The following is a 25,701-nucleotide window of genomic DNA, read 5'->3' as shown; positions in this document are numbered from 1 at the left end:
TTATCTGCTTTTGGGGCACGAAGCTTGTAGGGGGTCAAATCAAGGTAACCATGTAAATACAGGACACAGGTGTGAGATAATATATTTTATTTTAAAATCAAGGTTTGTTTTTTGTTGTGTTTTTTTTGTGTGTGTGGTGCTATAGTACATTACAAAGGGATTTTTAGTTCCCAAAAGCTAACTTTTGTTGTATTGCTATTTCCTGTATTTCATGACTTGTAGATCTCCTGGACTCTAAAAGGTAGAAAATAAGCACATTTTCAAAATTATACCATTTAATACTAACCTGAAGTACCACTGAGTGATGAGATTAGAAGGGGATGGTTCCTAGGTTGTAAACATGGATATGTAGAAAAAAGGAACAAAATATTTCCTTATTTCAGGTATGAATTAAGTATATTTTGCAAAGCCTGAGATGTAATGTCCTCATTTTAAGAGAAGATATACAAAAGTAACATTTGGAATTCAACTTTGATTCAGGTCTCAATTTACTGAAATTTACTTCAAATAAATTTTACCCTAACACACATAAGCAGGTTTGTGTGTTGTTCCACTTCTCTTGACCTACATTTATAGAGATATGTCAAGTCATTAGCTGACCACAGAGACACTGAAATGAAAACTTCATTAACCACACAAAACAAGGAATACCTACTTTGCAAAAAATATTTTGGAAAGTCACCAACAGATGGTTCCAGAGGTCAAAAAGCAAAATCAACAATCCCTAAAGATTGAGAGAATCAGATTTCTAGAGTTACCACAATACTCAATGTCCGGTTTTCAGCAACAAAACTCACAAAGCATACAATGAAACAAGAAAATACTGCCCAATCAAAGGGAAAAAACTGACGGAAAATCATTCCTGAGGAAGTCCATTCACCAGACCTACCAAAGACATTAAGGCGACTGCCTTAAATATGCTCAAAGAATAGAAGGAAATTGGAAAAATGATGTGTGAACAAAATGAAAACACCAATAAAGAAGACACAAATTATAAAAAGGAACCAAACAGAAATTCTGGAGCTGGTAAGTAGTAAACTAAAAAGAAAAATTCTCTAGAGGGATTCATCAGCAGTTGTGAGCCAGCCAAAGAAAGAACCAGCAATGTGAAAATAAGACAACTGAAAATATTGAGTCTGAGCAGCAGAAAGAAAAAAAAATGAGGAAAAGTGAACAGAGCCTAAAGGACTTAGAATACCATCAAATGAACCAATATATTCATAATACAAGGCCCAGAAAGAGAAGAAATAAAAAGGATCTGAGAAAATACCTGCCTAAATGACAGAAAACATCCCAAATATTATGGGCTGGGCTACATGAATCCAAACATCCAAGAAGCTCAATGAACTTCAATGAACCAAGAAGGATCAACCCAAACAGATCTACCCAAGAGTTAAATGATCAAAACTCAGAGACAAAGAATTCTAAAGAGGATTCAAGAGAGAAGGGACTCCTCACATATAAGGGATCTTCAATAAGATTATAGCCAATTTCTCATCAGAAATGATGGAGGCCAGAAAATACGATTACATATTAAAGATGATGGAAGGAAAAAATCTGTCAACCAAAAATTCCGTATCTAGCAAAACTACCTTTTAAGAATGAAAAAGAAATGATGACATTTCCAGATAAACAGAAGCTAAATAAATTCAATACCATCAGACTTGCCCTACAAGAAACATTAAATGGTGTTCTTTAGGCTAAAATGAAAGGACACTAGAGAGTAAACTGAAGCACTATGAAGAAATACAGAAAAATGGTAAAAGTACATAGTGAAGAAGAAGAGAGAAGAGGAAGAGGAAAAGAAGAAGGAAGGATGGAGGGTAAAGATGGAGGAGGTAGAGGAGCTGCCACTGCCAAGGATATATTGCTGGTTAGAGAGCCCACATGGAGATTTCTTGGGCCAATTAATACCTGAGCTATACTGCTGGGGAAAGAGGCCACAAGGAGGTGGCCTGTGATACTATTTTAATTGTCCAGCACAGGAAAAGGAAGCAAAAGAAAGGAAAGTATATCTATACATTACAGAAATAAACAGATATCAATATTATGTAGAAAGGAAAAACTTCTAAACATTGAAGAGCAAAAAATTAAGATAAAAAGAAGGCAATGAGCCTAATGCTGTTAAATATAGATGAGAATGGAGGGTTGATGAAATTTTTATTCACTGGTGGTGGAAGCATAAACAGTACACATTGACTATACACACACATTATGAACCGGCAATTTCACTCCTAATAATACACTCAAAAGAAACACATATAGGGGCGCCTGGTTGGCTCAGTGGGTTAATGCCTCTGCCTTCGGCTCGGGTCGTGATCTCAGGGTCCTGAGATTGAGCCCCACATCGGGCTCTCTGCTCAGCGGGGAGCCCGCTTCCCCCCTCTCTCTCTGCCTGCCTCTGCCTACTTGTGATTTCTGTCAAATAAATAAAAATAAGTCTTTAAAAAAAAAAAGAAACACATATATATGTGCACCAAAAGGTATGTACAAGAACATTCATAAAAGCAACTCTCAGTTTAGCCCAAAAGGGGAAAAATATCAAAATACCCATTAGCTCAATACACACTTTGTGGTAAGTCATACAACAGAATTCAACAGAGCAATTAAAATGAAATCCTCAGGTGCCTGTGTGGCTCCGTTGGTTAAGTGACTGGCTTCAGCTCAGGTCCTGATCCTGGAGTCCCAGGACTGAGTACCACACTGGGCTCCCTGCTCAGCAGGGAGTCTGTTTCTCCTGCTGACCCCTCTCCTCTCATGCTCTCTCTCACTCTCTCTCTTTCTCTCAAATACATAAATTTTTTTAAAAAATGGAACTCCTCCATCATGACATGGATGAATCTCAAAAACATTAAGACATAAAGACAAGACACTAAGTAGGAAATACCTAATGCCATTTATATAGTTCAAAAATAGGCAAACTAATTTATGATACATCTTTGGGGAAGAAGGGAATGCTACAGTCAGGCCACTGACAGGGAAAATCCAGAGTCATGATGCTGGTGTATGTTACTGTACACATACATACTTTCCCCCTGTATATAGGCTGTATGAGTTACTAAGGCTGTCACACAAAATACCATAGATTGAGCAACCTGAGCAACAAATTTATTTTCCCACAATTCTGGAGACTAGAATTCCAAGATCAAGGAGTCAACAGAGTTGGTCTGTTTGTGAGACATCTCTCCTTGCTTTGTTGATGGCCCTCTTCTCCCTGTGTCTTCACATGGTCTTCTCTGTACATGTCTGTGTCCTAACCCGTTCTCATAAGGACATCAGTCATAATGGATTGGGGTCCACTCTAATGACCTCATTTTAACTCAGTTACCTCTTTACAGACCCTGTCTCCAAATACAGTCATTCTGAGGTACTGGTAGTTAGAACTTCAACATATCATTCTGAGAGAACACAATTCAGCTTAGAACATGCAATATACTTCAATAAAAATTATGTAAGAAAAGACAACTAAATTTTAAAAAGCAGAACCTTTAACTGAAAATGAATTAAAGCTTCCTATTCAAAATATGTAAAGAACTGACTTACATTCATAAAGTCAATATTCTGACCCCATTTGACATGTGATCTTGAGAAGACAGAAGATGCGGGTACTAAGCCAAGACAAACTAAAAGCTCAATAAGAAACTGAAATAAACACTGATCTCAGGTGCCAAGTTTCAACATTAAATAAACAAAAGTAAATACAAAAAACAAAGAAATTGGGAAACTGGTACATCTACGTACAGACGGGGGCATTACAAAATTAATCCAATCTTTCTGGCAAGTAATCAGTCAAAATGTTTTAGAAAATATAAAAATGTTTTTATCCCTTGTCTCTATGCTTCCCAAAAAGGAAAATATTCCAAAAAAGTAAAATCTTTGAAAAAATAAGAGATTTTTTGAATTAATGAAATAGAAACAACTCCAACAGAAGCAACTCCAGTGGTCAGAGAATAGACTACAATATAAAAAAAGCCACTCTTAAAATATATAAACTATGTAAATATTATGAAATGTTTATGTAAAATAAGACTATTTAAATATATTGCTTAGTGACAAGGGTCTGATGTGGATTTGAGTGTACCTATGTGTTTCTGAATCTCCTCACCTCACTCCCTTGGTCAAAATCCTTGAAGGTTTGCTCTCCACATAGGGATTTACAAGGCCCTTCATCCTCTGGTTGCTGCTATATTCCCAGCCTTATTTCTCACCACTTCAGTTTTATCACTGTACCCTTCACCCTTACCATAGTTCCTAACAGTCTCCAAATTTTGGCATCCTTTTCCTCACTCCTCCTGCACAAAATGCCTCCCCATCACCTTCTTCTAGTAATAAATTCCAACCAACTCTCACTTCCAGACCTAATTCAACCAGAGCTGTGACTTTTTCTACACCTCTAATAACTGAGTATAAGCCTTTATTATACCACTTCTACGATAATCACTAATTTAAATGCCACTCCCCCCCCCACACTCAACTGTGAGCTCTTTGAGGGCAGAAATTATTGTTCATATCTGTGTCCTTAAAAGCTTGGTAAATGAAATAAATGCATGATAAACACTAAATTAAGAGTCTCAAGAATATGGACTTTTTTCTTGTAAAGTTACCCAGAGAAGAAATTTTAATGTAAATCACTTTAAATAAACATGGTTTTTAAAGCAAAATATTTTCTCCCTCTGCAGATAATTTTTCTTCAAATTAGGCAGCAGCTCCTTAATAACTACGGTAACACATCATCAGACTATCACAGAGCAAAAATGTTGTTACTATCTGCGTTCAGCCACAGCTGTCCTTTAAATGGTGTCCTAACGTTCCCTCTCAGCATGGTTTATTAACAGATTTAACCTAGTCCTTCAGCTATAGAAAAAAGATATAAGCCAGGAGGCCTGATCCAAGATCAATAAAAGAAGAAAGTTTCTCCTGTTATCTGAGACGTGGACAGGACTTGCAACCCCACACAACTATGACTTGCCTGCAGACACCTTAGCATGGTTTGGAATGAAGGAAGGACTCTCTGCATGAGGAAAAAAGAAGAAAAAATAAAAATCGGAAGGCTAAGTAGGGGCTTCTGAGACTTGTAAGAAATAAACCCTTTTCAAGTCAGCATCCTTTCATACTAGCAATCGCTGCGGAGAGAAGGGGAAGTCCACCCTGCAAGAAATCCGAACAGGCCTGGGGATTTCATTTTGAAAGAAACTTCCCCTTTCACAAGTAAAAGGAAGACCTATTTTCACTGTGACAGAGTCTGTACAACCGTCCATAATTAAACTGACCACACTAATTCCATAACCAAACAGGGCGAAAGGGGGAAGTCCGGGACACACGGGGAGACACAATCGTGCCTCCGCGAGGCTCTGGAGAGTTACATCAGCGCTGGGTTCCTTGGGGAACACGAACTGCTGGGAGCCAAGCAGGTTCAGGCCATGTCCAAAGGGAAAGTGAGAATTTATCGTTGATTCCAAAGTGCTGATGAGCCTTGGCTCCTTTCCCGGACTGTGAGAAACGCCTGCAACATCCTCTCGCTGGGTTTCTGTTTCTCCTAAAAGCCCCATCTGGCCATAAACGCTAATCGACGGGATTTTCTCCGTCCTGCCCAGACAGGAAAGTGTTCTCAGAGCTTTCAGGCGACTTCCAAAGGGCAGCCTGGGACACGAGGACAGCACGGCCTGGGCGGCGGGCAGCGGCCCAGGCCTCTGTCCGCTCCCACAGGTCACGCCAGCCTGCGCATGCCCGGTACGGAACGGTCCCGGCCATGCTGCGGGGCCTCCAGCACCCACCCCCACCCCCCGTGTACTAAACGAGGTGGGCCTTCCGTGGCTCCCAACTGACCCCAGCACCTCTTTTCTCTTGTCCAAAAGGCCTTCTCCGGTCACTACACACTGTGGTCGAAGGACCCTACGAAGCCTCGCCGGGCAGCCCCTGACCCGATACCCCTGACCCTTCTGGCATCCACCCAAGCCTCGTGTGGAAACTGCAAAACGGGCCTCGCGCCCGGCGTCGTCCCCCTCCCGCCCAAAGCCTCCGGAGCGGGAGACCGTGGACCGGACGCGGGCAGAGAGCAGACATTCCGAGGAGCGCGGCCACTACCTTTATCTCAGGGCGCTCCTCCGGCCGGATCAGCGCGGGCAGCACGAGAACCCAGCAGCCGCGTGAGAGGTGCCTGTAGCGTCCCCACTGAAAGTTCTGGAAGACGGCTGGCTGGGCATGCGCAGCGCGCGCGTCTCGGCCCCCAGGGAAGTCAGCTGGGCCGCCCCACCCCGGGGAATTACGGAGGATACGCACGCGCAGGCGCAGTATCGAGGTAGGCCTGGAGCCTTTGTTCACTCGCGCTCTCTCGTGGTCTTGTGCGCTTGCGTGGATCCTCGAACGCGGTTCCTGTTCTCCTGTGGTGCAGGGACACTGGAGCGTAGGATCGCAGGCAAAGGCGACGCTGCCTCCGGTGTCAGCACGCGGTGCTGTGAGAGCATATGTGGGATCCTGACCAGGTTTGGGGGTCAGGAACGTCTTCCCAGGGCAAGTGCCAACCTGGGTATCCAAGCTGGGTAGGGTAAGAAGGCGGAGCAGGCCCAGCGCTCCCGGCGGGGAAGCCGCATGAGCAAATCAGCGCCATCGGAGGGAGGCATGTGTCCCTTTGAGGAACAGAGGGAAGGAAGGGTGTTGGGCCGGAGTTATGCAGGAAGAGTCTGGAAAGGTGGGCAAGGGCAGGCCATGCAGGACCTCAGTATTTATCCTAAGAATTTCCATCTCTTTCTCTGCTGGAAAGAATGATCTCTAGCTTTGTGGTGCTTTGCAGTTGACAATGAACTTTTGCCTTTAATTTTAAAAACCTGTGGGGTCAGTCATAGTTTTATCAGCAGAGGGAACTGAGGCTTGTAGAACTATTTTGGGCAGTCATTAAGTAGCAAAGCTGGGACCTAAACCCAGCTCTGTGCGTGGCCGCAGCCATTACCAAAATCAAGCATAACCAAGCCAACAAGCTGTATCAAAGGTCAGCACAGTTTTCTTTAAAGAGTATTCTGTGCCGGTCCAAAAATGTGCACCATGTTACAGGCAATGCTAACATGCGTTCCCCATTGTCCTATAGCTTGCATTCTCAGTGGGGTGAGGAAGGAGATTGCCCTCGGGGAACAAAAACTGGTCCTTGAGGAGACTGAAAAATCTTAGATAACACACTAATTGGTGGTCCACTGAAGTTGAACCCTACAAAATCTTATTTCTTAAAATTTAATCATTCTCTTTAGGGAGAAATTTAATTTAGATTTAAGTTAATTTAATTCAGTTTAGTCTCAGGAGACTCAGTAACCAAAAAAGAAAAAAAAAAAAAAGATTAAATGTTGTCCTGACCTCAAGTGTCTGTTAATTGATAATTAGATAAAGAAAGTGATTATATGTATACTACGGAATATAATTTAGCCATAAATAAGAATGAAATCTTGCCATTTGCCACAACATGGATGGAACTAGAGAATATAATGCCAACCTAAATAAGTCAGAGAGAGATAAATACCATATGATTTCACTCATTTGTGGAATTTAAACAACAAAACAAATGAGCAAAGGGAGAAAAAAGAGAGAGAGGCAAACAGAGAAACAGACCCAACTAGAGAGAATAAACTAATGGTTGCCAGAGGAAGATGGGTGAGGGATGGAGTGGATAAGGGATGGGGGTTAAGGAGTGCACTTAGGATGAGCGGCAGGTGACATATGGAATAGTTGACTATACACTATACACTGGAAATTAATATCACACCCTATGTTAATAGGAATTTAACTGAAAACTTTAAAAAAGATGTTTCACAAGTACTGGAACCTCCAAGTCTTAGTTGTTCAACCAGAACAAACACATTTCCTGACTTTGCATGCAGCCAGGTGTGGCCATGTGAATAAGTTCTGGCCCATAGAAGGTGCTGGAAAGTGATGAGTGCAACTTCTGGGATAGGTCTAAAAATGAGGAACATGCCCTTTTTCTGCCTTCCCACCATCCTGTCCTTGGAAATTAGATATGGTGGAAAGACCCCTTCACCAACCTAGAGGAGACACCAACCCAGAGGTGGCAATAAAACAAATGATAGAAGGAGCCTGGGAGATTTCCATGAAGCGGAACCACCATCTAAGTCCTAGTCCACCTGCCTTTGTCAGGGAGAAATACACTTCTGGTTTAGTCACCTTTAATTTGGGTGTCCCTTACCTGTAACTGATCCCTTACCCCCTTTTTATTTTATTATTGTGGTTCAAATAAACACATAACTTCAAATTTACCATCTTAACCATTTCAAAGTACACAGTTCGGTAGTGTTTAGTGTAGTCACACTGTTGTACAACAGATCTCAAGAACTTTTAAATCTCGTAACACTGAAACTCTATACCCACTAAGATTAATTTCAGCTCACTCTTTCCCATAGCCCTTTGCAACCACCTTCTCACTTTCAGTTTCTAAGATTTGACTTCAGATATTTCATATTTGTCCTTTTGTGACCGGCTTATTTCACTTAGCATGATATCCTCAAGGTTCATCCATTTTATAACATGGGACAAGGATTCCTTTTTTAAGATAATATAATCTGGGTCACCTGGGTGGTTCAGTCAGTTAAGCGGCTGCCTTTGGCTCAAGTCATGATCTCAGGGTCCTAGGATTGAGCCCCACATCAGGGTCTCTGCTCAGCAGGGAGTCTGCTTCTCCCTCTCCCTCTGTGCTCATCGTCTCTCTCTCACACTCTCTCAAATAAATAAATCTTTTAAAAATGTTTAAAAAGAGAGAACATAATCTGCTCTACGTAAGTACCACATTTTATTTATCTATTCAGATGCCAAGGACATTTGGGCTGCTGGGCCTCGTAACTATTCTGAATAAGGCCAAGTAAACGTGTGTGCAAACATCTCTTCAAGACCCTGTCATGGATTCCTTTAGACAGTCCCAGTAGTGGGATTGCTGGACCAAATGGTAATTCCATTTTTAATTTTTTAAGGAAACTCTGTATTGTTTTCCATAATGGCTGCACCCTTTCACATTCCCACCAACAGTGTCCAAGAGTTCCAACTTCTCTACATCCTTTACAACACTTGTGGTTTTCTGGTTTGGTTTGGTTTGGTTTTTTGATAGTGGCATCCTGATGGGTATGAGGTGACATCTGCTATGCTTTTGATTTGCATTTCTCTACTGACTAATGATGTTGAGCATCTTTTCAAGTGTTTATGGGCCATCTGTAAATTTCATTTAGAGCAATGTCTATTCAAGTCTTTGCCCACTTTTTAATCCAGGTATTTGGGGTTTTGTTGTTGTTGTCGTCGTGCCAGTTCCTTATATGTTTTGGATATTAACTCCTTATCAGATAGGCAGTTTGAAATTATTTTCTCCCATTCTGTAAGTTCCTTTTTTACCATCTATTGTTCTCTTTGGTGCATAAAAATTTCTAAGTTTGATGTAGTCCCATTTGTCTTTTTTCAACTGATCCCAGTATTAACTAGTCAAACCACTTAAAAAATAGTAATAAGCTATAGCAGCAGTGATATAAAAAACAAAATGGGTGGCTCAGTCAGTTGAGCATCTACCTTTGGCTCTGGTCATGATCTCAGGCCCCTGGGATCAAGCCCCATGTCGGGTTCCCTGCTTAGTGGGGAGTCTGCTTCTCCCTCTCCCTCTGCCCCCAGTCATGCGTGCGCATGTACTCTCTCTCTCTCTCAAGTAAATAAATAAATAAATTTTTTAATGTGCTTACAGTAGGGGCGCCTGGGTGGCTCAGAGGGTTAAGCCTCTGCCTTCAGTTCAGGTCATGATCCCAGGGTCCTGGGATCAAGCCCCGCATCGGGCTCTCTGCTTGGTGGGGAGCCTGCTTCTCCCTCTCTCTGCCTACTTGTGATTTCTGTCAAATAAATAAATAAAATCTTTTAAAAATATGCTTACAGTAGGAAATCACCTGGTCGCTGAGGAAATTAAGATGCTGATTATTTACGATTATCGGGTAGACAATAGACGAAAAAAATTGTAGCTATATATTATACAGAAGGATATTTTGTAAATAGTAAGAAAAGTGGAAAAAAAATGAATTATTTATCTGGACCTTAGTATTTTCCATCCAAAAACAACATCTCTAACCCTTGTTGTATAATATTATATTCATTATATAATGTACTCTTCACCCAGGTGAGTAGGTGTGAGTGTGCTAACGGGTGCCAGTGATGCTGGTTTCACATCCTTTCTGTAAACTACCCATTTATGTGAAATGGAAATAAAACATGCAGAAATTCCCTTGGATCTGAGAACAGGGTTTCTCCCAGCACCACTGGGCTTGTGGTCAGTTTAGCAAAGTCAGCTAAGAACAGCCAATCAGAGTTTAGTTTGGGAAATGGATTTCCCAAATAAATATGATTCCCAAGAGCATATTCTCTAAAGAAGTTCTCAGGCGTGAAATCCAATACAGGAGTAATTCAGTAGAACTCCATACTACCACTATGAAGAAAGGTGGTATTCCTCTTTTGTTGAGTATCATCTTCCTGACGCTGATTGGAGGCCAAGGTAAGGGATTCGGAGTTATATTAGGTTAGTAAAATCAGAAATGTGAATTGCTATAAAAGTCTCATGACTTGCCCAATAAAGTTGATGGCATGCATCAGTAGGTGATATGAGTCGTTCATAAAAGCTTCTCAGTATTGTAGTTCATTATCCAGAGTTCATATCTTAGACTGCTAAGTCAAACATAAATCATCTCAGTCCAGGTATGTGAATTCCTGTCATATAGTAAGTGTCCAATAAATGTTTGTTGAACTGGGTGGTAATGAGATCAAAGAATTTGTCTCTTAAATTATTTTTGTAACCCTGATATTGTTTCTTGATAAGTATGTCTGTGGTTAACCAATTAAGGGTCTAATAATCAGAGAGGTCCCAAATCTGTTTACTAACCACCTTTGGGCAAATTAATGAACTTTTCTAGATTTCAGTTTTCTCACCTATAAAATGGAGACTTTATAGTTATGCTTTTTCTACCAACCACACAATGTGTGGCATATAGTAAGCACTGAGTAAATATATGTTGAATGAATTAAAGGATTAAGGAATGAAGATAATGTATTTCAAAGAGTTTTGGAAAGCTTAAAGTATTGTCAAAAAGCAAGGCAGTGGGGAGGATGAGGTTGGTGGTTGTAATTGATTATTATAAGTAGATCTTTCTGCCCAAACCAACACCAACTCCATTCCACTAAGGCCAGATAATAAATGGCTTCTGGAGTTGCCTAAGGAATTGTGGCCCACATTGCACACATGAATCAGATATCTGTGTGTCTGACCTATGATAGGCTTTTATTAAATATTGTGACTCCTTTGATGGCTCCTTTCCTAAGATTGTAAGATAAGGTAATTAAGAGCAGTATCTTTGGACTCAAGAAAATCTGGGGTAAAACCTCGCACCTGCCCCGTAAATGCTGAATGACTTTCTTTCTGTAACTTCTTTGAACCTCAGCTGCTTTATCTATAAAATGGAGATAATTCCTCTTTCAAAAGTTTGTGGTAATGATTAACAGTGTAGGTTCACAACTCTCGTCTAAAGCCAGCCCTTTTACTCAGAGGGCAGGGAGAGACCAAAAAAAGAGACAGGCCATTCCAGGTTGATAGGTGGCAGTTTTAATAATAGCAATGGAATAATGATAATAATAATAATAGCAAAGGAAACTTACATATGGACTCGTCTTGAGCAGCAGCAAGACAAATGGATCCCTATAGCTGCCTACCAGATCTTAAAAACTTAAAAAGCTACCCTAACTGGGCTTAGTCATGTGTTCAGTGTGGGTATTTTCAACCTCATGTCAACCACTTCAAGGCTATGTCCTTGGAGCAGCCTCTGGGAGCCAGAAAGGCAAGTGGAACCCACACTATAAGTACAGGGGAGAGGAAGAGAAGTCTTCCAGGGCCCAGGTCCAGCTCACAGGTCCACTGGTGGTAACTTTATTTTTTTATCACAGTCCCCAACAAACATAATCAGTATGTGACAGTAACAACCATGACCAAGTCAAATGTATCATTTTGATGGATCATCTAAATTGAGACATTCCCTTTAATCAGTGTTTTTTTCTTTTTCTCTCCCTTTTTCTCTACCCTTTTTCTTTCCCTTAGGAACCCCAACAATGAGGAATAGACGCTGTTCCTGCATCACCACCACCCAAGGAGCAATCCAGTCAAAATTCTTAAAGGATCTTAAACAATTTGCCCCAAGCTCTTATTGTGAGAAAACTGAAATCATGTAAGTAAAACCTCATCCAACACACATGCACCATATTGGCAGGAACATTAAATTTAGTGTCAGAATTACCCTTAGGACCCTTGCCCGTACAGACACTTAAAATTCAGATGGCTGTCCCTCCATAAGTGTGGTCTACTTTTTTTCTTCTAAACAACAAGGAATTTCTGGTAGACATTTAAACCAAGGAGAATATATCACCAAGCATGTAGAAAATATTTAATGCAAATAACTCAAAAGAAGAAAATAAAAATCATTTATACTTCTACAGTGTCACTTCTACAGTGACAAATACTGATCACCTCTTGGCCTCTAGTCTTCCAAATTTCCCTCATTTACATTTGTGTACGTCTATAGATACAACATATATATACACATGTACATATGTATTGTATGTAAACATAAAAACAAAATTATATGTTACATACTTTTATAGTCTGCTTTCTCATTAACACTATATCATGAACATTTCCTCATGTCAGTAAATCTTCTGTAATATCATTTTTTCTAATAATGCCATTCCTAATGGCCAAATTACATTCCATCATATGGATGTACCATAATCCATATGAGCAATGCCTAAATGTAGATTATTTACAATTCTTTGCTATTGAAATCAAACTTACTATGTCAGTATCATGTCTTTAGTTCTTTCCTATTAATAATAACTTTCACAGGGTATTATACAGAAGTGTGGAATCTCTACATTGTATACCTGAAACTAATATTATACTGGATGTTAACTGGAATTTAAATAAAAATGTAAAGATAATAACCTTTTTAAAGATTAGAATTGCTAGTTTCAATCTTTTGAAACCTAAATTAAGGCTGATCTATAGAATGACTGTTCTTACTCTCAGATTACATAGAAAAATTAAAGAAAAAAATTTTAAATTATTCCTGGACAGTCTGCCATAAGTGATTTAAAATAGTCAACCAGTCTGTTAGTCATGTCTTTAAAAATTTTATGTTTTAGGGAATTTCATTAGAAAATATAGCAAACTTCATGCTGATTTTCATTGTTTCTGGAAAAAAAAATAGCTCTATCGACAACTTTTCTATTTTGCTTCTTCATTTAAACAAAAATGGCTATTTTCACCACAGCACAACTAATATTATCTTTAGATATAAGCTTCTCTCATTGCATGTACCTATTGGATTTTTTATTTTTTATAATATAAATATTATTTTAACAATTATTTTATAATAATGAAAACTTGATAAACTCTTATGTAGCCTTCCAATGGAATATTATGTAGCCATTAAATATGTATTTTCAAAGAATATTTAATGACTCTAGAAATGCTCATATAATTTTTTTAGTTTAAATAATTTAGGGTTGTGTTTCTCCCAGGAATTTATCTAAGTACCCCCACTCATTAAGTAAACAAAAAATTGGGAAGAAAAACTGAAGGTCTCAGATGCTTATAGTGATGACATAAATACATTGTAACCAGGGGATTGAAATCTGGAGATAAAATGAGGCATTTAAATTACTGAAAGTAGAAAAAAAAAACCTCATTGCTATTTCCTTGGCAGTGCAACAATGAGGAATGGATTTCAAACGTGTCTAAACCCAGACGTGGCAGTTGTGCAAGAATTGATTAAAGAGTGGGAAAAACAGGTCAGTGACCAGGAGGAACAAAACTTCCTTTCTTGGGACTCCTGGGTGGCTCAGTTGGTTGGACGGCTGCCTTCGGCTCAGGTCATGATCCCGGAGTCCCGGGATCGAGTCCCGCATCGGGCTCCCAGCTCCATGGGGAGTCTGCTTCTCCCTCTGACCTTCTCCTCGCTCATGCTCTCTCTCACTGTCTCTCTCTCAAATAAATAAATAAAATCTTTAAAAAAAAAAATTTCCTTTCTTTTAGAAATTGACTTTGGAAAACAAAGAATCCATGTAGTTTCTTTAAGGATATTTTTTAAAAATTACTGTGTTCCTACTTTGTTCCTAGAATAATGTCATCATTGTAATGTGTAATTGTATTTCTGCATATAACATCACCTGTCTGTATCCCCCACTAGAAGTGTTTTCCGTGAGGAGAGGAAGCTTACCTTTCTTATTCAATATAATAAATATGTGTTGGATTGAAAGGTAGACACTGAAGACGGAAAAAAGCTGTAGTTCCTTCCTGCTATAGCAGATGTGCTAACAATTAATTATAGTACAATGTGAGAAAAATAAAGATATGTACCAGAATCTTGAGGATTATAGAAGGAGTAATCCTTCTTCTTGCCAGAAGGAGGGGCAGGGAGAGAGTGTTAAGGAAGATTGTTCATATGTCTTCCTTTCATATGTTCCCCAAGAGAATAAGGACAGCATGAAAAAGCATGGGCTCAGGAGAGCTTGCTGTGTTCAGGGAGCCTCAGGTAGTGTGGCTGGAGTTTGCGTGAAGGGAGAGAAGAGACTGAGGTAGAAAAGTAGACCAGGACAAAGCCAGGAGCTTGCTTCTGGAGTCTGATGGTGTAGTGGTTCTGCCGAATACTAGCTCTCAACTTCGGGCAAGCCACCTTCTCCAAGCCTCTGTCTCTTCCTCTGTAAAAAGTGGATGATAGTAGTGCTAGCCTCAGAAGGTTGTGGGTTGGACAAGCAGAGTGGGAGTAAGGGCAGTAATAAGCCTGGAGAATAGAAGAAAGAAGACCAGTTAGGAGGCTATGGCCTCCTCCTCGAAGTCAGTAAAGTAGAGAGAATCGAAGCCCTTTTGAGAGTGAAGCAAATTTAAACCATTTTTGAAGATTAAAACAAAACAGTCTGGAGAGTCCAAATATAATATAAGGAAGGAAAACTGGTAAGATAAAGGAATATTACTCTCATTTTCTTTCTCCTCACAGGTCAACCAAAAGAAAAAGCAAAAAAAAGGGAAAAGATATAAAAAAAGCAAGAAAGTTTTAAAAGTTAAAAAATCTCAACATCCTCGTCAAAAGAGGACCACATAAACAACCACTTTACCAGCAAGTGTTTTGTGTGAAAATGTTCTTTTTAGTTATACTGAAATAATTCTAAAAGGGGATGGCAACTTAATACATAAGCTTTTTTTTTTTTTTCTAGAGAAGTTTAAACATTGTTGTGAAATTGTAATTAAAGCTAGAAAGTTGCTTTCAAAATCCAAATGTAAAGAGTTGTTACAGGCTATAGTTGGACTTTGTTCTTCTACCACCAACCAACTGACTTTCATCATGCTGAAGATCACAGTCTTAACACCCACATCTGGACAAACGCACACACAATCACATCCTGTACACGGTCCCATCCCACACGTAGCAGCTTCCTGGAAGAGCAGCCCTGTGCTTCCCAGGCCACAGATTCCAGCCTCCAGAGGATATTCCGAGGCTCATGCCCGCAAGCCCCAGCCTGTTCACATGTTAGGAAGCCAAGGAGTTTGGAACCGAGCTGGACCTCACCAAGCTGCCAGGCCATTTAGCATCTGTACTTGAACCCGCCTACAGGTCTCACCATGTTTCTGAGAGACACATGCTGGTTGTTTCTGGGGACCACCACCGAAGAACACTAGCACTGGGCTTTCAGAAGCTTATGTCCAGCTTCTGAGGACATGGGACCCCATCTTAGCTGCCCAAGCTCACACTGTATGTCTTACTGTTTATCTTTGCTTCCATCAAGCCTGTTCTCACTGTCTCAGCTACACAGGTCATTCACCTGGCTCTACTCCTCATCACTCTTTCCCCAGCACTCCACAAGAATGCCGCCTTCTCCCTACTGATCCTACTTGGACCAGTCTTTGGCTCGGTTTAATCCTGCCTCTTAAACAAAACCTTCTGGACATTTGAATTCTCTTAAAACTCTCCTTTCACGTGTTCAGTACCATACAGTTGAGCACTTGACTGTTCTCCAATTAATTTTTGCATGTTTATTCTATTTCTCCGGCCAGATTGCCAGCTCCTTGAGGGCAGCAAACCACAGTTTATTTCCTTGAATCTGTCGCCATGCCTAGTAGACTGTGAACCAGGTTTTGAATAATTTGTCAGTTGCCGTTTTGACAGGTAGGAGGGCAACCAGGCCATCTCAGAGCAGGAACTGTCTATACTGGCTACTCCGTATTGTCTAACCCTTGGTAACCTCTTTTATTCCTTATCTTCAGGCCATTGTCACTGCGGGAATGGGGTTGATGCAACAGTCTTGCCTTAGGACAGGATGTTAACGTGGCCTCTCCAGCAAATAGGAAGACAATGTTTAATCACCGGATATTCTGAACTGTTTTCATGAAATAGTACAGGATACTTAGAATCATAGAATTTACAGTAGGAAGGAGCTTTGTGCAACCTTTCCCGACCCAGTACAAAAATTCCTCCAGTACCGTTCCTGACCTGCCTGTTTTCTATGTCTGACAAGAAAGCCACCAAGTGCCTTTTGAAAACTCATTTTAGGTAGCTATAAATGTCATTGTCCATTTCAGAGTTTGTAGAGTATTGTGATTACTAATTACCATACCAGGTCTCAGAGGAAGGGTGAGAATTAAGACACCAAGAGCTGGAGGGAGCGGGAGATCCTGTTGGCGGAGGCATGGCTGGTGCTCATTTAGCTTCAACAGGTCCTAGAAACCCTCTTGAAGAGCAGGTTCAGTGAATTGTGTAGGAGAGAACATCTCTGGCCAGAATTTAAACTTACACCTACTCTGCCAGACTTTGTCACTTGTAACATTGCAGGAGATTTCTAGTGCTGCCTAGAGGTGATCCCATCCAAACAGCATCGTATCTAATCCTGAAACTCTTCAGCTCCTTCAATATGTAACCCCCGAAAACTCTGAACATTCCATAGTTTGAGAGTTTGGACCCAGGTACCATGTATCTCACAGGTAAAGTGGGTAGTGCAGGGTGCATGGGTGGCTCGGTTGGGTAAGTCACTGCCTTCAGCTCAGGTCATGATCCTGGAGTCCCAGGATCGAGCCCCATATCAGGCTCCGTGCTCATCCGGGAGTCTGCTTCTCCCTCTGACCCTCCTCCATCTCATGCTCTCTCTCTCTCTCATTCTCCCTCAAATAAATAAAATCTTTTAAAAAATGGATCTTGCATAACAAATAACCAGAGACCACATCTTTAACTAAGTACCTATGACATGTATGACATGATAATCATTCATTACTTATATATGCACGTATACTCTCTAAGCAATAATTAAGTTCAAATCAGTTTTGGCATATATAACTTGTACTTTCAAATACTTTCTTTGTTAAAAGACAATAGCATCAATAAAAAGACCATTGATCAGAAAATAAATACAGATTTTATTTTTTTAGTGTCTTGAACATGTACCTCAACTGTTAACACGTTTAACGGTAATTCTCATGTGTCCTTATTCATTTTCTTCTGCATCAGATAGGGTATAATTGAGATAAAGACATGGACTTCTTTGGGGACAGAAAAAAACTTCAACTGAGAATATGACGACAATGCCTTAAAGCAGCATTGACTTTGAAGAGTTATGTAGACGGCAGTTTATTTCCTAATCCTGAAAGATAAAGCTATTTCAGTGAGATATACACCTAGGAAACAAAAGATGCCCTCTTTTCCATATTCTGAAAGTATATATATTTAAATACCATAAAGCCTAATTTAGTTTTAGTGGCGATCTAAACATCGGAGAAGTTCTTTAAGGGTCCAGGAAACGAAGTTGGAGATGTTACACAGTGTGGACTAAGAAAGTTGAGAATGTACAAAGACCTTGTCAGCCTTGTCCATTTGATGCCATTTGATGTACATGTGAGAGGCGGCCAGAAGGTGTGATGTTTGGACAGGAAGCAGCCGCTGACAATGGACATGACTCCCCACAAGCTTTAAGCTGAGAGACTGTAGGAGGCTGTGGAAGGAGCTATGATTCTGGATTCTGAGATACCTAGGTTAAGATCAGAAGCCCACCACTTACTATCTACATGAGCTTGTTCAAGTATACTGTTTAACTTGCCTGTGCACCAGTTTGCTCATTCAGGATTGTTGTGAGGAATGGGCCCGGCATAGATCTGATGCATAGTCCCAACCTTCAGTAACCACTCACCTCTGGTGTACCTCCCTTGCAACAGAGGGTTCCACATCTCATACACAGAGAGATGTTCCCAGGACTGAAAAAAATACATTGGAAAAGGCCAAAAGCTCATCTGACAAGTTCTCTGTATCTACATTTTTATACTCATAGTCCAGGCCACTATTGTCCCTTTCCTAGACTGTAATAGCCTCCTATTTTCTCACCTGTCTCTCTCTCTCTCTCTCTTTTTTTTTTAAGATTTTATTTATTTATTTTACACACAGAGAGAGATCACAAGTAGGCAGAGAGGCAGGCAAGGGGGGCGGGAGGCAGGCTCCCTGCTGAGCAGAGAGCCGGATGCGGGACTCGATCCCACGACCCTGAGATCACAACCCAAGCCGAAGGCAGAGGCTTCACCCACTGAGCCACCCAGGCACCCTCTCCTGTCTCTTTTGATCAAATTTTCTCTTCCTTACCATTCTGACGGCCAGAATAATCCTTTCAAAGTACAACTCATAGGATATCACCCCTTTGCTTAAAATACTATAATTTATAATTAAATCAAACATACCAGGACCTACAAAACCCTTTGAGTTTAGGCTCTGCCGGCTTTCCTGACCATGCTCCCTCCATTCTCCCCTTCACTAACTGGGCCTCAGCCTCATCTTTCTGTCTCTCAATCACACTGAGTTCATTTCCTTCTCATGGCCTTGGCACATGCTGTTCCCTGTCGTGCTGGGTTGTGCTATACCAACTTGGTTAACCTGGGAACTCTGTTTCCCAGAATCTCCTTCCCTGTGTGGTTCTAAGTCAGAATTAACCCAAGAGGCACTTCTGTGAGATTTGGAAGCCAGGAGTGAGGGAGTGGCTATTACTCTTGATTAGATAAAATGACAAACTTGTCATTGTGACTAACAACCGGCCAACAGCCTCCACTGGATACTTGGAAGTGCACCCACAGAGGCCGTAGTCACACGGAAGCAACCGCTCCCCATAGGCCGCTAGCCGTCCCACTGTGGCACTGGATGGGTTAAGGCCTCTTGGATTTTCGTACAAGGTCGGATTTGTCCAGCTGTCCTAGTGCTTCTGAAGGGTTGATCGGTGAACCTTTCTCCAATTCCCTGAATATGCTCCCAGACTTTTACTTCCAAAGGTCCTTCCTCATTGCATAAGATCTGATTCCTACAGTAAACCCATTATTCCCATAATACTCAGATAGCCTCTGCTTCCCTGATATGCCTGTGCCTTCTTCTTTGCATGACTGTTCCTGCCTCATCATTTGAGTATCAGCTCAAATGTCACGTCCCAGAGTCTCTGTCCCTTCTCAAGCTTAATGAAATAGCCATCATGTCCCCAAACCCTCTCTACTGTCGTGCTTTCCAAAGTCAGGCATGTGTACCCTCTAGAACAGATGAAATGAGAATATTTATAACATTTTTCCTTAAAAAAATTTTTTTTATAAAGAAAAAGCTGAGGATTTTCTCTAAATCTGAACCCAGCTTCACTCAATGCATTTGTCAGGTGGTCATATCTTGTGGAGCTTTCCTGAGCAAAAAGTGAGACACCCACAACTGGAAAACATTGACACATGCCCCCATCCGGTCACTTCCAGACATTGCAACGATGGATTGCCACTTAGTGGGCATAGCCTTCTCTGGCTACCTCTAAACGAGAACTGGGATTACAAGGATTATAAAATAGAGTGCTAACAGAGCCATCCTTCACAAAACGGGCCAGCAGCTTTAAAAGATTCCTACTAAGAAATTCAAATGGGAGATAATATTAAGAATGCTAACATAAACTAACCATAGAATAAGACACACAAGCAGAGGATTCTTATTATAATTTTATCTAGAAGGACACACAATTTTGAAGATCTGGAAACTATAATGTTTCACTCTCCTTTATCACAATCTGATAAATCAATCAAACTTCATCACAATCTGAAATTTTAAATACATTTATATATTTTATATATTTTAAATATTTTAAGAATACTTTTGTGATAATTGCCAGTCTCCCACCCCACCACAAATGCTAATTTAAGTTTCCTGATGCAGAAAACGTCGTCCTCTTCATCCCTGCATCCACAGTGCCTAGACCAGAGCCTGGCAATTTGGAAGGACTTAATATGTATTTTTTTTACTTAAATGACGTATGCTTCACCACAAATTTTCTTCTAGGTCTTTCCCAAATCACTCACAACTACTCTCACCGCTATTATTTAAACTTTCCACGCTCACTTCTGCCTTCAGCTTTGCTAATTCTCTTTTATTCATTTGTTCCCCTCACCCCTCACCCCAATCTGACTCCCACCCAATTCATGATTCAAATCTGGCTTTCCCATCTCACCCAGGACTCCATCCCAGAATGCTCCTGGAAACACTGAAATCCTCCCACTATGACAACCCTGTCATAAACTTTAAGAATCGTTCCCTGATTTAAAATTTAAATTATTTTGCTCTACCAGAAAGCAGTTTGCATCTGAACAAAGTTTTTGTATTAGAACAGCTGGTAAAGAAATCAGTAAAATATTTAGTCAGTAAACTGTGCTTGTGACTTTAAACGTCAGTGATCTCTAGGTCAGTTCATTGGGAAAGCTATTTGGGATTTCTTTATCCGTCCTGGGAAAACAGAAAGTTACTTTCTTCAAAGAAAGGAGGATACAGGGGGAGGTTGCAATTATAGATGCTTTCTTTTTTGGCCTGTATAGAGAGAAGATGAAATTAAGTGATGGGGGGGAAAGCAACCTTCCCTGCTGATAAGGAGTTAATGAGGTTCTTGGTAGTCACTAAGCCAAGATCACTTGAGGCATTTTGATATGAAGTTATTTAAAAGTTCCTAGGAGGATTTTTGACCCTACATTTTAAGGAAGTAATTAAATCACAAAAAGCCTTAAATCTAAGTCTGTGAATAACATTATGAACTGGACCAAACTGATACAAGATTAGAGGGAAAGATGTCAAATTCTCCATAACTATTTGCTCTCTTTAAAAGCTTGCTATATGAGGGGCGCCTGGGTGGCCCAGTGAGTTAAGCATCAGGCTCTTGATTTTAGTTCAGGATGGTGGGATTGTGGGATCGAGCCCTGTGTCAGGCTCCGCACTCAGAGGGGAGTGTGGAGAGCGGGGAGTGCTTCTCTCTCTCTCTCTCTCTTCCTCTCCCTCTGCCCCTCCCCCTACTCATGCGCTCTCTCTCTCTCTCTCTCTAAAATAAAAAAAATCTTTTTTAAAAAGCTTGCTATATGAATAAAGAAATTTCATTCTTTAAATATAGTATTTTATTATACTGTTTCAAGTTGACTGTTTTCATAAAGAATTCACTTTGCTTTAGAAAGGATGGGGGTTGCTGGTATTTCCATCTAGAGGGGACAAAGCCTGGCCTCTGCCTTCTGTGTAGAGCTCGGGACAGATTGGACTCAGCCTTTCTTAACCATCACACACACTGAAATTCCTCCAGAGGAGGAACTGAACACCAAAATCTGTAATTATGAGAGAAATGTCAAAAATAAACCATATAACAGGAAATAAGTTTTATTACTTAAAATTGTGATCAATCATTTCTATAAATTACCAGCAGCAGAATTGACCTCAAGGCAGATCGATATCTCTGGCCTGGAGCCTTAGATTAGGACCAGATTGCCCCAGGAGTTTTTGGGGAATGGAAATTAAAGCAAGAGTGAGCTCAATTTCTCTGAAAAATAAAGAAACAGGAATTATCTCTGGCAGCTGGGGAGGGTGTTGGGGATCCTGGAACAGCTAAAAGAGAGGCAGGAGGGGGAGATGGGAAGGGACACAACAAGCTGGAGTAAAGGTAGAAAGGGGCGGCGGGAGATTCCCTGGGTCGCGATGACCTGCTCTAAAACATTGCTGTGCAACGTTCCATGTTGAATGTGAGCCTTCCTGGGACTCTGGAAATACCGGGAAAGCTTTTGGATTTCTCATTGGTGGATAGAGGCTTTCATCACCCTACGTGGATGCTGAAGGTGACTCCAGAAGGCTAGAGCACTTTGGGGCCACTTGGGTTATGTGGCGGCCACGGAGGCGTGCCGCTCAGAGCAACAAAGACCCTGCCATTTAGTGGCCAGCAGGCCCGTTAGCCGCAGCCTGGCTCCCGTCCGGTTTCGGGCCGTGTTCTTACTGGGCAGCTTCCAGCCAACGACTGAGTACAGAAAGAGCACTTAGGGCCTGGCCGTGTTTGCCAAATGCAGGATTCCCCTTCTGGGCAGTCTTTACCGGGGAGCTCCCCACCGGGTCACCTAAGACTTTGTTAGATCTGCCTCACAGTCTGAGGCTATCTCTGCCCAGTTCTGCTGCCTCCCTGTTTCATTTTTGTGAGGGTTACCTCCCGTAAACCTCTGGTACGTCTGATTCTATCTCCATGCCTGCTTCCCAGAGAACCCAAATGACACAGGTTACACACACTTTTCATTTTGATCACTAAGTGTTAGCTGCATTATCTTTATTATTCTCTCCTACATCCCCAAACACAGACTTTTAACACTGGGAAGAAGCTTACAGATGAAAGTACAATGAAGATTCTGGAAATGAAGTGATATTACCTGTCTGCCACACACCGGCCAAGCAGTTCTGGCAAGTCTCCTGGCCTCTCTGAGTAGCAGTTTACTCATCTGTGAACTAAAGCATGAGGGACTAGGACCTCTAAAGTGTCTTGCAAAGCATTCAGTGTTCACTCTTCTTTCCAGTACACCATGGTTTTGACTTAATGGCTACCTGATGGCTTCACCTGGCCACATTTTACAGTGATGCTCCCAGTGCTCTTTAACTATGTTTATATTCAAAAACTGCTGTAGGGAACTAATCTAGAACTGCCAAAATGCGAGAAGACTACTTCTCTGGTCTTAGGTTATTTTAGGTTATTTTGACAGCAATGAGATAGAAATTAGAAAAGAATTTCTAAGAATTTCATTATTTCTTAATTTCCTATCAAATACAATGCTAAGTAATGTCCAGGTTCTTTCTACATTGTTCCATTCCTCTGCCTGAAAGTGAGAGTTTCCAACCGTCCAGTGACTTTCTGTGGGTCTCTCTGGTCGAGGAGGGGGTCAGACAACAGAGGGGATGCTATTCCTTTTGTAACTAAGAAGAACATTCTGCGGAAGGTATAGGTTCACAGCTCTCCCTAGAGCATCCTTGGTGTAATCTGAGACCAGCCCCCTGAGACCAGCCCCCTTCACGCAGAAGTCAGGGAGAGACCAATGCATGAGGCAGGCTACTGCAGGTTGGTAGGTAGCGGTTTTAGTAAATAAAGAGAACTTACACACTAGGTTTGTCTTGGGCAGCAGCAGGATGAATGGATCCCCACTAGCCCACCAAATCCTAAAAATTTATAAAGAGGCCTTGACTGAGTTCAGTCCCATATACTGTGCAGGTGTTCTCAACATCACACCATTATCTCAAGGCTACGTCCTTGGAGCAGCCTCCGGGAGCTGGAAAAGCAAGCGAAACCCACATCGGAATGTGGAGAGGGGGTGAGGAGCCTCCGATCTCCCAGGTCCAGCTCCCAGGTCCACTGGCATTCTCATCTTACAATGACCTTCCTTAATAGGAAAGGAGAAAAGTGTTCTCATCACTTTGATTTATTTCCTAAAATAAATGTGATCCTTGAGGTTGCAGATCCTTGAGAATATCTCACCACAACCTTCATATCATTTGGGCCACAAAGAGATTTGTTTTTTCCTAATATTGAGAGAAAGAAAAAAAAAAAGCTAGGATAATTTATCAACAAAGGAAGAGAATTTATACGTAGGACATCTTCTCTCCCCTTCTAGCAACTTGTCTTCTTGAATGGGACCCCAAAATGTTTGTATACTTTGCTAAAACAAAACAAACAAAAAATTAGCCATAGTCTATTTTATTTCTCATGTTGCACTCACTTGGGCAGCACATATATTTTATTTCTCATGCAATAGAAGAATTATATAGTGGTATTAGAATATCTTGGGTCCAAGATGGGAATTTTCCTAATGGGTTCCTCTGACAGTGAAAAGACTCAACCACATTAATAGTATTTACATTTTCCAAATTAATCCAGCAGTAACAGCAGATCTTACAGAATAAGGCAATGAACCGCACTGGTTTTATCTGGCACACCCAAGATATCTGGCCAAAGGATAAGAGCCAGCTTCTGCTTCTGTACCCTTTATGAGATTAAATATTGATATAATGCGCTGCGGTTTTATCTTCAAAGGAGCTATTCCCCACTATTCACAAAATCACTATCTTCCAAATCCAACTAAAATGTTATCACCCTTTGAAGTCTGAAGTATAAAGACATAAAAAGGAAAGTCACTAGACCGATCTTGAGGAATATTTTGACATGAGAACTTGGCTGTGGTTGTTTCAGAGAAAAAAAATTATATTAACCTTGAAAAGAAATTTGCCGTCACCACATTTGCCTGTGGTCATTTTGGCAAATGATAAAATTTTCCTGTTTAAAAAAAAAGCATGAGCTCCCTCCAGTGGCTAATCTAATAGTTCTTAAAAACAAGATATTTTCATTAGAAAAGGACTAAACACATGCCTGGCTTTTCTAAACATGACCGCTATTACTGGTTTCTAAAAGAGAGACAATAATTAGAATTCACGGTTTAGTCACTTACTGATCTTGAAGTAAATTTTGCCTGCGGATGTCTAAGATATTTTAAGTTGTTACTTTAGTAAATCAAATCACTCAACTAAAGAGGCGGAAGACACAAGAGACTGTGTATTTTTTCATTCAACAAATATTAAGTGATGACCTACTACGTGCCACATATTGCCCTGAGTGTGGAGGATCGAACAGTGAACAAAACAAAGTCACCGTCATCATAGTCTAGTGGCAGACAGTGAGACAACAACGGAGCTAGTGAATACACACTAGGCCAGGGGCTTACAAGAGCAATGGAGAACAACATAGCAGAAGAAGGAAGTGTGGGGTGGCAGGCAGGGTAGAAAATCAGGGAAGGCCTTGCCAACAAGGTGTCTCTTGAGCAGACATGTGAGGAAACCGAGGGAGCAAAGGTTGGGGTGCTTATGTCAGAGGAGGCACTTGTGATGAGCACTGGGTGTGAGACTAAGTGAGGAATCACTGAATTCTATACCTGAGACCAGTATTACACTATATATTACCTAACTAGAATTTAAGTAAAAACTTGAAATGATTAATTAATTAATTAATTAAAGCAAATATATTTCTAACAGAATGTTTAAAAAATCTCTTTAAAAATAAATTTAAAGAATCTTTTTAAAAAGCTGAGGGGTGCGCCTGGATGGCTCAGTTGGTTGAACATCTGACTCTTGATTTCTTGGTTTCAGCTCAGGTCATGATCTCAGGGTCATTAAGCCCGGTGTTGGGCTCCACGCTCAGCAGGGAGTCTGCTTGAAATTCTCTCTCTCTCTCCCTACCTATGCCCCACCCATCATGTGCTTGCGTGCTCTCTCTCTCTCTCTCTCTCAAAATAAATAAATCTTCAAGGAAAAAAAAAAAAAGGAAACAGCAAGTGGA

At 40.9% G+C, this 25,701-nt stretch overlaps 2 protein-coding genes across 7 annotated transcripts in view; one reads left to right on the top strand and one right to left on the bottom strand.

Moving 5' to 3' along the window:
• ART3 (ADP-ribosyltransferase 3 (inactive)) overlaps positions 1-6,188 on the bottom strand; it is a 151,361-nt gene extending 145,173 nt beyond the window's left edge. The window contains exon 1 of one of the 5 annotated variants that reach the window (XM_047719561.1): positions 6,085-6,188. The gene's annotated coding sequence lies outside the window, so the exon portion shown is untranslated. The remainder of the gene's footprint in view (positions 1-6,084) is intronic. The other 4 variants (XM_047719564.1, XM_047719562.1, XM_047719563.1 and 1 more) reach the window with 4 other exon arrangements.
• CXCL9 (C-X-C motif chemokine ligand 9) lies at positions 5,405-17,442 on the top strand. Of its 2 annotated transcripts, none has more exons than XM_047719568.1 (4): positions 5,405-6,298; positions 12,101-12,227; positions 13,764-13,848; positions 15,054-17,442. In XM_047719568.1, the coding sequence occupies exons 1-4, from the start codon at positions 6,202-6,204 to the stop codon at positions 15,156-15,158; spliced, it is 414 nt and encodes a 137-aa protein (XP_047575524.1). In that variant the 5' UTR covers positions 5,405-6,201; the 3' UTR covers positions 15,159-17,442. The 2 variants fall into 2 exon arrangements, with proteins under 2 accessions (XP_047575524.1, XP_047575525.1); XM_047719569.1 differs by lacking the exon at positions 5,405-6,298 and adding an exon at positions 10,401-10,510.
• The last annotated feature ends 8,259 nt before the right edge of the window (positions 17,443-25,701 follow it).

The sequence above is a fragment of the Lutra lutra genome, chromosome 2 (assembly GCF_902655055.1).
Source record: "Lutra lutra chromosome 2, mLutLut1.2, whole genome shotgun sequence".
Taxonomy (NCBI): Eukaryota; Metazoa; Chordata; class Mammalia; order Carnivora; family Mustelidae; genus Lutra; species Lutra lutra.
The sequence above is the reverse complement of the archived record's forward strand: the minus strand, read 5'-3'. Positions and strand labels throughout refer to the sequence as shown.